Here is an 11907-nt window from a genome sequence, read left to right on the forward strand (position 1 = left end):
CAAAGCTATCATTCAGAATTGAAGGTCAGATAAAGAGCTTCACAGATAAGAAAAGGCTAAAGGAGTTCATCACCACCAAACCAGTATTATATGAAATGCTGAAAGGTATCCTTTAAGAAGAGGAAGAAGAAGAAAAAGGTAAAGATACAAATTTTGAACAACAAATACACATCAACAAGTGAATCTGAAAATCAAGTGAATAATCTGATGAACAGAATGAACTGGTGAATATAATAGAATCAGGGGCATAGAAAGGGAGTGGACTGACTATTCTTGGAGGGGAAAGGGGTGTGGGGGATGTGGGAAGAGACTGGACAAAAATCGTGCACCTATGGATGAGGACAGTGGGTGGGGAGTGAGGGAGGAGGGTGGGGTGGGAACTGGGTGGAGGAGAGTTATGGTGGGAAAAAAGAGGAACCAATGTAATAATCTGAACAATAAAGATTTAATTTTAAAAAACAGATGAAAAAAAAAAGTAAGGGAGAGTCAAACATACTAATCATCATTCATCCACTCTTATATACCACAGGACAAGCCTCTCTCCCAAGAGTTTATAACCATGAGCTGGGCCCTATGTAGGTCTGCAGTTTGAATTTACACTATTGATATGACCAAGAAAACCTCAAGCAAAGAATTTAAAGTGATTCTAGCTTAGTTATACCTCCCAGACAAATCAGGTATCTGATAAGGGACTTCTATGTAAAATATAGAAAGAACACTTATGACCCAATAATAAAAAGACAAGTAACTCAATTTAAATATAGGCAAAGGATCTGAATACACATTTCTCCAAAGATATATAAATAGCCAAGAAGTACATGAAAAGAAGCTCAACATCACTAATCATTAGAGAAATGCAAATAAAAACCACAATGAGATACCACTGTATACCCACTCGGAGGGATATAATCAAAAAGTCAGATAAAGCCCTAACCGGTTTGGCTCAGCGGCTAGAGCGTCGGCCTGCGGACTGAAGGGTCCCAGGTTCGATTCCGGTCAAGGGCATGTACCTTGGTTGCGGGCACATCCCCAGTAGGAGGTGTGCAGGAGGCAGCTGATCGATGTTCCTAACCCTCTATTCCTCTCCCTTCCTCTCTGTAAAAAATCAATAAAATATTTAAAAAAAAAAAAGTCAGATAAATAAGTATTGGTGAAGATGTGATGAAATTGGAACCCTCGTACACTACTGGTGGGAAGGTAGAATGGTGTAGCCACTGTGGAAAACAGTATGGTGGTTTATCAAAATTCTAAACATAAGAGATACAGTAATTCCATTCCAAAAAAATTGAAAGCAGGGACTTGAACATATACTTGTATACCCATGTTCATTGCAGCATTGTTGATGTTAGCTGAAAAGTGGAAACAACTCAAGAATCCATCAAGAGATGAATGGATAAACAAAATGTGGCAGATACATGCAATGGAACATTATTCAGCCATAAAGTTCTGGCAAATGCTAAAACATGGATGAACCTTGAAGACATTATGGTAAGTGAAAGAAGCCAAACACGAAAGAACAAATATTGTATGGTTTCATTTATAAGAGGTAACTAGAATAGGCAAATTCACAGAGACAGAAAGTAGATTAGAGGTTATCAGGGGCTTGGGGGAGGATAAAGGGGGAGTTATTGCTTAGGGCAGTGATGGCGAACCTATGACACACGTGTCAGAGGTGACACGCGAACTCATTTTTTTGGTTGATTTTTCTTTGTTAAATGGCATTTAAATATATAAAATAAATATCAAAAAAATATAAGTCTTTGTTTTACTATGGTTGCAAACATCAAAAAATTTCTACATGTGACACGGCACCAGAGTTAAGTTAGGGTTTTTCAAAATGCTGACATGCCAAGCTCAAAAGGTTCGCCATCACTGGCTTAGGGTAATGAAATAGCTCTGGAAATAGTAGTGATATTATACAACACTGTGAATGTAACTGAAACTAAAGAATTATATATTTAAGAATACTCAAAACTATCATAGGCCCAGCTGGTATGGCTCAGTGGTTGAGCGTTGACCTATGAACCAGGAGGTCATGGTTCAATTCCTAGTCCGGGCACATGCCTGAGTTGTGGGCTTGATCTCCAGTGGGGGGCATGCAGGAGGCAGCCGATCAATGATTCTTTCTCATCATTGATGTTTCTCTCTCTCTCCCTCTCTCCCTTCCTCTCTGAAATCAATAAAAATATATTTTCTAAAAATACTGTTGTTATCCTATATATAAAAGGCAATTATGCAAATCAACCGAATGGTGAAACAACCAGTCGCTATGATGCGCACTGACCACCAGGGGGCAGATGCTCAATACAGGAGCTGCCCCCTGGTGGTCAGTGCGCTCCCACAGGGGAAGCACCACTCAGCCAGAAGCCAAGCTCACGGCCAGGAGCCTCTCCCACCTCTGCAGCAGCGCTAAGGATGTCTGACTGACGGCTTAGGCCTGTTCCCCGTGGGGAGTGGGCCTAAGCCATCTGTTGGACATCCCCGAGGGCTCCCAGACTGCAAGAGGGCACAAGCCAGGCTGAGGGATGCCTTTCCACCGAGTGCATGAATTTCACGCACCAGGTCTTTAGTCTATAATAATAAAAGTGTAATATGCAAATTGACCGAACAACCGAAAAGGAGAATGACCGCCCGGACAACCTTCCAGATGACCACGCTATGATACCCACTGGTGCCAGGCCAACCAAGGAGGGTGTGATGCAATTGGTTGGGGGCCCGGCATTGCCCCATGATCACCCTGCAGAGGGAGGCCCAGGCCACCAGTGGGCGGGGCAATCGATCAATTGGGGGGGCCTCCACCATAACCCCAAAGAGGGAGGCCCAGGTCACTGACCAGCGGGCTGCAGTGGGTGGGCGGGGCCTTCCTCTGCTGGGGTGCGATCAATAGCCAGATCGCCCTGCAGAGGGAGGCCCAGGCCATTGGCCGGCAGGGCAATCAATTGGGGGACTCCATGATCACCCCAAAGAGGGAGGCCCAGGCCACCAACCCATGAGCCCTGGCCAGGTGGGCGGGGCCTACCTCTTTGTGGGCAATCGATTGTGGGGCTCCCAGACTGTGAGAGGGCATAAGCCAGGCTGAGGGCTGCCCCCCGCCCAGTGCACAAATTTCACGCACTGGGCCTCTAGTAAAATATAACAGATTAAAAAATGAAGTGTTGATACATGCTACAACATGGATAAACCTTGAAAACATTATGCGAAGTAAAATAAGTTAGTCATAAAAGATTATAAATGATTCCATTTCTATGAAATTTCCAGAATAGGTAAATCTCTAAAGACAAAAAATAGACTAGGAGTTGTTAGGAACCCCTAAATAGGGAGGTGGGGGTGATAGCTAAAGGTAATAGGTTTTTCTGGGGTGATGAAAATGTTTTAAAATTTTCTATACTCATGGTTGCACATATCTGTGAACGTATTAAAAAGCAGTGAATTGTATACTTTAAGAGGATGGATTGTATTGTATGTGAATTATACCTCAATAAAGTAAAGATTTTTTTTTAAGTATCGTGAGAGAAAAGGAACACAGATTACAATTAGACTGATTCAACAACAATGGAAAGGAATCCATGGAATACTACTGTCAATGTTCTGAAAGAATTTAACGCTAGAGTTCTACACACACCAAAACCAATTTTCAAGAACAAGGGCATAGTAAAAGACATTTTCTAACGAAGACAGAAAGTTTAGCATCAAAATATTCTCATTGAAAGAATCGTCTAAAGGATATACTTTTTAGAAAAAGAAAAATGATCTAGAATCATATATGCTATTTAAAAGGTCTGTGATGCAAAGATATTGGTAAATGTGTAGACAAATCTAAACAAATATCAACTATGAAGATAAGAATAATGTCTACTTTATGTGTATATGGAAGAGGATGGAGAAAAATGAACTAGAACTAAAACCAGATAATAACATATAATCTGAGAGGAGTATAATCAGAGTTAAAGCATTCTAAGGTCCTGGTAGCACTCAAGATGAAGGTAAAGATAATGGTTACCTTTAGACTTTAAGGAAAAATAAAAAACACGCCCTACCTGGTTTGGCTCAGTGGATAGAGCATCAGCCTGTGGACTGAAGGGTCCCATGTTTGATTCCAGCCAAAGGCACATGCCTGGGTTGCAGGCTTGATCCCCAGTAGGGGATGTGCAGGAGGCAGCCAATCAATGATTCTCTCTCATCATTGATGTTTCTCTCTCTCTTTCCCTCTCCCTTCCTCTCTGAAATCAATAAAAATATTTTTAAAAAAGGAAAAAAACATTAAAAATTAAAGTTTAGAAACATTTAAAATGTTTAATTCATTAAAAAAAATAAAACCACCTGGCCAGTATGGCTCAGTGGTTGAGTCAACCTAGGAACTAAGAGGTCATGGTTTGATTCCAGGTCAGGGCACATGCCCGAGTTGCAGGCTCAATTCCCAGAAGGGGGCGTGCAGGAGGCAGCCAATCGATGATGTTTCTCTTTCGTTGCTGTTTCTCTCTATCCCTCTCCCTTCCTCAATCTCTAAAATGAAAACATATTTTAAAATAATAATAAATCTATTATATGCAAACTGATTTATTTTAGGAAATATAACTATATATTCCAAAAAAGAAAAAATAGTAAAAGATTGAGACTGTTTTACATTTTACATTATATATGCATGTTAATAAAGGTACAGTAACACCTAGAGAACACACACAGAATGTATTAATGTCCAAACAAGAATAGGAACACCATAATCAATCCAAAATAAGAGAGTCAGAGGGAAATAATCAGAAAATCATAGGTAATTTTGAAAGTTCAAAATAAGATATTTGAACTTATTTCTATTATAGCAATAATCACTACAAAGGTAAATAAACTAATTATCTAGGTAAAAGCAAAAAATCATCAAAAAGGATTTAAAAATAAATCCTAGTTAGTTATATGCTATTTAAAAGAGGCAGCTAAAGCCTGACCAGTGTGGCTCAGAGGTTGTGTGTCAACCTATGAACCAGGAGATCAAGGTTCGATTCCTGGTCAGGGCACATGCCTGGCTTGTGGGCTCGATCCCCAGTGGAAAGCATGCATGAGGCAGCCAATGAATGATATTCTCTCATCATTGATATTTCTCTCTCTCTCTCCCTCTCCCTTCCTCTCTCTGAAATCAATAAAAAAACATAAAAATATTAAAAGAGGCATCTAAGGCATGTGGGGAAAAAATGATTTTTTAAAAAACCAAAAGATAGAAATAAAGCAAGCAATTACTAGCCAAAATAAAGTTAGAGTAGCCGTGTCAATATCAGACAAAATAAACTAAAACAAAAAGCATTTCTAACAATAAAGGGTTACTTCATGATAAAAGGTTAGATTCAACAAGACAATATGAAAACTATAATTGTGCATACACCTAATAGACTAAAAATATATATAGCAAAAATTGGCAGAACTTTAAGGAAAAACTGACAATTTTGCCTTCATACTGGGAGATTTTTACCATAACCTTATTCAGTAATTGACAGATGGGTAACGACAACAAATTCCAATTCAAAAAACTCCATTCCTTCACTCTACTTCAGCAACTCATCCCATGATAACTCTGAGTCTGGTCAACACACTGAACCACTTCCTCCTGAAATCTTTTTTTAAAATATATTTTTATTGATTTCAGAGAGGAAGGGAGAGGGAGAGAGAAACATCAATGATGACAGAGAATCACTGATCAACTGCCTCCTACACGCCCCACACTGGGGATTGAGCCCGAAACCTGGGCATGTGCCCTGACCAGAAATCGAACGGTGACCTCCTGGGTCATAGGTCGACACTCAACCACTGAGCCACACGGGCCAGGCTGAAATCTTCAACTCCAATGATACTTCCTATGATTCCAGCTTTTAATCCCAATACAAGTCTTGAATGTCACCAAGGTATCATGAACCTTAGCTGTGTGGGCTCCCTATCTGCAGTCTTCTGTCTTTACCGTCTTCCCCTTTTCTCTCTAGACCCCCTAGTCCAGGGGTGGGCAAACTCTTTGACTCGAGGGCCACAATGGGTTCTTAAACTGGACGGGAGGGCCGGAACAAAAGCATGGATGGAGTGTTTGTGTGAACTAATATAAATTCAAAGTAAACATCATTACATAAAAGGGTACGGTCTTTTTTTTTTTTAGTTTTATTCATTTCAAACGGGCCAGATCCGGCCCGCGGGCCGTAGTTTGCCCACGGCTGCCCTAGTCCATCAGCTCAATCACTCTCTTGCCTTCTTGTCTGACCCTGGACAAATTATCTACCCTTGCATATTAGTAACATTACAAATTTGTTCTCTGTAACCTCATCTGGTCCTTCAAAATTTCTGCATCTCTAATCATCTACTATGCCCATTTCCATCAGGAGCTATTTCAAAATTTACACTCTCTCCTTAAATATTATATTCTATTTCCCCCTCTTCACTCTCAACAGAAGACCTTGCCTCTTACTTGACTGAAAAATCACCAAGGTCACCAGTCAGGAATTCCTTCGTGTCACTTACTAACCCACAAATTTGTTAGCACCAACACCTATCTTTTTTGCTTATTGTCAGGAGAGGTATCTCTCTCCCTGTTGAAAACAAATTTCTGTAACTCTAACCCTGATCCCTAGTCTTATTCTGATACCTCTCCCCATAGAACCCTATGGGTACTATCACAGGATTCATCATACTTACTTATCTTTTCCCTTATTAAATGTAAAGACCTTCTAGGCTCAGCCTCATACTAGTGGCTTTCCTTAGCAAAGCTACCTAACTTTCCAGGACTCAGTTGTCTCATCTCTAAAATGGAAATGATATAATTTTCCATAAATCCTTGCTCTAGTCATGTGACCCTACGTAATTATTTGACTTCTCTGTGCCTCAGATTCCTCATCTCTAAAATGGGAATAAAAGTGGTATGTATTGCACACTTAGAGCACATTTCAGTTTGGCCTAGCCACATTTCCAGTGCTCACTAGTCGTATGATGTCAGTGGCTAGCGTATTGGACAGCAGAAGTACAAAAATAGTAGGTACTCAATAAATGTTTTGCCCCCAAGAATATTGAAGTAAGCCTGGCCTGTGTGGCTCAGTGGTTGAGCATCGACCTATGAACCAGGAGGTCACAGTTCAATTCCTGGTGAGGGCACATGCCTGGGTAGCAGACTCACCTCTACTGGAGAGCGTGCAGGAGGCAGCTGATCTCTCTCATCATTGACATTTCTATCTCTCTCTCTCCCTCTCCTTTCCTCTCTGAAATTAAAAATATATTTAAAAACAAAAAAAATATTGAAGTAAGGCCCTGGCCAGGTAGCTTAGTTTGTTAGAGCATTGTCCCAATATGCCAAGGGCACATACAAGAATCAACCAATTAGTGCATAAATAAGTGGAACAACAAATTGATGTCTTTCTCTCTGTCTCAAAATCAAGTAAAATAAGAATATTGAAGTAAGAAAAAAAGAAGTTTCAGACTCTCAGAACCAGAAAGAAATACTTTACATAGTCTTCTAACATTTCTTTCTTTTACATTTTAACATCTCTGAAAATAGGACTAATCCTGTCATCAATATTATGTGACAGTATTAATGGTAGAATTCTTTCATAGTGGTCCATAAGATAATGATGCATCTTACAACTGAAGGTATCTTGGAGTTCATGAAATACTATATCTATATATAAATCACCTAGTGCCTGGCATATAATCCTCACATGAGTTAACTATTATGTCTTATTTATATTTGTATTTGCAATACTAGTTAAATACCTGGCATAGTTTGTATTTAATATATTCCTTCCAAACTATCTCCTTCTCACAAATTTCCTTTTAGTATCAAAGCTACCATCATTGAGTCATGCTGACTTAAAAACACAGATCTTTATTTCTTGACCCTTCCCTTAATCCAATTTAAGTACCAGCTCATGTCAATTCTTCCTTTATAATTTTCCCTAAAATACATCCTTTCAATTTTTTTATTCTCATTGCCACCACCTTGGTCTAGGACAGTGAGTCTCAAACTTTTTGGTCTCATATTTACATTCTTAAAAAATTAGAGACCCCCTTCCCCAAAAGCTTTCATTTATATGGATATCTATCAATATTCATTATATTAGAAACTTTAAAATGTTTATTATTCATGAAAAATAATAAACCTAATACATGCTAACATAAATGACATTTTGTGAAAAATAACTATTTTTTCCCAACAAAAAATTGACTAGAGTGGCATAGACTTACATTTCTACAAATTTCTTCACTGTTTCGGACTTAATAGAATACAGTTAGATTCTCTGCTTCTTCCTTGAACATGTTAAGATATGCTGTCTATTTTGACTATTGCCAGATAAGAGGGGGTCAGGGAGATAGGTGAACAAGGTGAAGGGATTTAGAAGTACAAATTGGTAGTTACAGAACAGTCATGAAGATGTGAAGTACAGCATAGGGAATATAGTCAATAATATTGTAATAACTATGTATGGTGTCAGATGTGTACTAGATTTATTGGTGTGATCACTTAGTAACATATGAAATATTGTATGTCATCTGTAATTGAAAAATAAAAAATTATTGAAGTTAAAAAAGCCATGTTGTTCTGATTGAAGTACATGAAGAAAACCTAGCCTCACACAGATATGTAGTTAGAAAAGGAGTATTTTAATAGCCTTTTCAGAAAATCGTGAATATTAGTCTTTGGTACTATACAAAAACTTGATTAAGAAGTAGTTTCTTAAAGGTTAGTGGCTATGTGGATTCTGAAATCTTATCAATGAACATTTACTCTGTTCCATTAAAATTCATTGATATATCTTGCATTTTGAATGAATTTTTAATACATGCATGATTTTATATCATCTAGAATATATTGGTTCACTGAGTTCCAAATACTGACACATTTAATTACACAATATCTAAAAATCACATTCATAACAAACTGACATACCTCGATGTGGGGTTAGGGTGATGAGAAGAGAATTTATTTACTTATATGCATAGCCCATGGACACGGGCAACAGGGTAGTGAAGACCTGGGAGGGGAAAGGAGGGGAGAAATGGGAAATATCTGTAATACTATCAACAATAAAAACAAATTTAAAGTTAAAAAAAATAAAAATCATATTCATGTCCTGGCTGGTGTTGCTAAGTGGTTAAAGCATTGACTAACACACCGAAGGGTCGCAGGTTCGATCCCCAGCCGGGTGGCACAAGAGGCAACCAATCGGTCTGTCTCTCTCACATCAATGTTTCTCTCTCTCCTCCCCCTCCCTCTCTTCCACTCTCTCTAAAAAAACAAAAATCAATGAAAAAAAATACCCTTAGGTGAGGATTAACAACAACAAAAATGCTTAACAAATAAAAATCACATTCATTAATACTGCAACTACCAATCTCATCTGAAACGTCTTTAAGTCTTTTTAAAAATACATTTTTATTGATTTCAGAGAGGAAGGGAGACAGAGAGAAACATCAATGATGACAGAGAATCACTGATTAGCTGCCTCTTGCACACCCCCTACTGGGGGTTGAGCCCACAACATGGGCATGTGCTCTTAACCGGAATCGAACCCGTGACCCTTCAGTCCGCAGGCTGATGCTCTATTCACTGAACCAAACCAGCTAGGGCTCTCTAAGTCTTTATGTAAGTTGTAAAGTTTACAATGGCAGATACAAATTTTCTAAACTTATAATTTTTACTTGAAAGCTCAAATTTTACCATTGGCAACAAATATTGCCATTTGTTTTCTTTGAAATGACAGTCTCACCATCTGCCAAATGCCCATGTCTGAATAACCATAGTTTATATGTCAGTCATTCTTTCAATTTAAAATGGTATTTCATGAAAAAAGGCTAATAGTTTAGCTCACAACTCAGTCATACAAGTGCTTCTCCTCAAAACACCTATTGTACTTTAGTATGCAGAAGAGGTTTATTTGTGCTTTCCATTTCATCACACAGAATATTGAAGACATATTTTAAAGGTTGAAATTTAATAAAACTAATGAGTTAATTTTTACTACTTCATTTGGGACATGCTTAAGTGAAACTAGCATTCTTGTTTTTTTCTGCAGTGAAGAATACAATGACCACTAGTAGAGCTTGGCTCCACTGTCCTGATTTGGGCTAAGGCACCAGCAGTTTTAACCACCATTGCTTTAGCACCATCAGTGCAAATGCAAACACAGTGAAAATAGCACATAACATCTTGATATTGCTATGAAAATAATTTTTAGGAGGTCTGAAAGGTCTCAGGGAGCCTCAAAGAGACCACAAAACATTTAAGAATCGCCAGTCTACAACTTCGTCATGTTGTACCTGGATTACCACATTAGTCCCTTAAATAGTTTTCCTAACTCTAGCCTCCCTCCTAATTCATACTGTTTGGCATAACTAGATACAGCTTCCTACAATGTTCCTTTCAACATGTTCTGCCCAAACTTTTTCAATGATTTCCCCAATGGATAGAGGATAAAGTTCAATTCCTTAGCATCACATTCAGAAACCTCTACAATCTCTCCTCACTCAACTTTTCAAGCCTTACAACCCACCACCGCCTCACACCAACTGTAAATCAGTCAGTCTACTTAAGGTCTCCTACCTTACTTAAACACAATCTATACATCTCACAACTTTGCTTGAAATAGTCCTGTCAAACATCATTTCTTTTTATCAAATCTCAAATCCTATTCAATCTTCAAGGCACAGCTCAATACCCAAACCCTTTATAATGCTTTGTCTAATCACTTTGGTTTAGTTTTCTCTGCCTTCCAGGAAATATCGCATCAATTATTCTTCTCACACTATTATATACTGTCTTTGATAATTTAATTCTTGAGTTATTTAACTTTATGTGCTTTCCTTAATCCCCCAAATGGATTATAAATCCCTGGAATACAGAAACCATCCGCTAAACTTTGAATCTTCTGCACTGCCTAGTTCAATGCAATGAACACAGTAGAAATGTCAATTTTTAAAAATTAGAGGAATTTGGTTAGATGAATGGTTCACATGGTCTTTGAAGTCTTCCAGGTGGACAGTAGATTGTTTTCTTAGAATTATTCATGTTTTCAATGGGAGTAATTATGCTATTTAAACAAAATCAGTCTACTGGCATCTCATGAAAAGCAACCCTCTCCTTCTCATTAATTCTGATGAAGATTTTGCAGTGTTAATCAAGAAAATGTAGAATAAATGACCCAAAGGACACCATGTAAGTGGTTTAAAAGGGAAAAGATAGCAATCACTGCTCTCGGTCAGCAAAGAGACTCCAATGCGGAGTTAATTATATTTGTAACGTTGTATTTCCTTGAAAGAAGATATAAAGCAAATACAGTAAAAAAATTATATTTGTTAATCTGAGACAGGTGCAAGGGTGTAATGTTATTCTTTATACTTTTCTATGTTTGCTATCTTTTCAAATAAGGAAAAACACATTGTGTGGCACTCTGAAGCACATGTGGTACGTCAATATACAAGCACATACCATTTGATTGATGCATGATGCTCTTCAATTTTTACTTACCAGTGCATCATCTTGCAATGAAGCAAAAAAGAAGCCATAGAGCAAGTTAATGTTCTCCTTGTGATCAATGAAGTCAAACATTGCAACCAGCCAACGATAAAAAAGTACCTATTGAGAGACAAATGCTTATCTTTAGAGAAATATAAGTGGCACAGAAGAACTTAATTCCCCCCTCAGGGCTGTTTTAGAAGCCTCTAGCACAAAGCCAGCTGGTAGATTTTATCCCTCAGTAAAAATTTCTGTTTGAACAGAGTCCTTGCATCAAGCTATATTGTTCCAAAACCATAGGCTTTGCACAAAAGGCCAGTACCATTACTCCATAAGTGGCTTGTCCTTGCCAACCCTTACCTTGGCTGCACATTAGAATCACCTGGGAATCTTTTTAAAATCCTGATTTCTGGGCCTCATCCTCCAGAAATTGTTTC

The 11907-nt window shown here is 38.3% G+C and overlaps 1 protein-coding gene across 1 annotated transcript in view; it reads right to left on the minus strand.

Moving 5' to 3' along the window:
* Window positions 1-11907, minus strand: part of CENPI (centromere protein I) — a 72372-nt gene that overhangs the window by 49531 nt on the left and 10934 nt on the right. Inside the window, exon 5 of the mRNA XM_005869885.2 lies at window positions 11483-11590. Within this exon, the coding sequence (XP_005869947.1) occupies window positions 11483-11590 (108 nt within the window). The remainder of the gene's footprint in view (window positions 1-11482; window positions 11591-11907) is intronic.

Source organism: Myotis brandtii, unplaced genomic scaffold, assembly GCF_000412655.1.
Source record: "Myotis brandtii unplaced genomic scaffold, ASM41265v1 scaffold305, whole genome shotgun sequence".
NCBI classification, from domain to species: domain Eukaryota; kingdom Metazoa; phylum Chordata; class Mammalia; order Chiroptera; family Vespertilionidae; genus Myotis; species Myotis brandtii.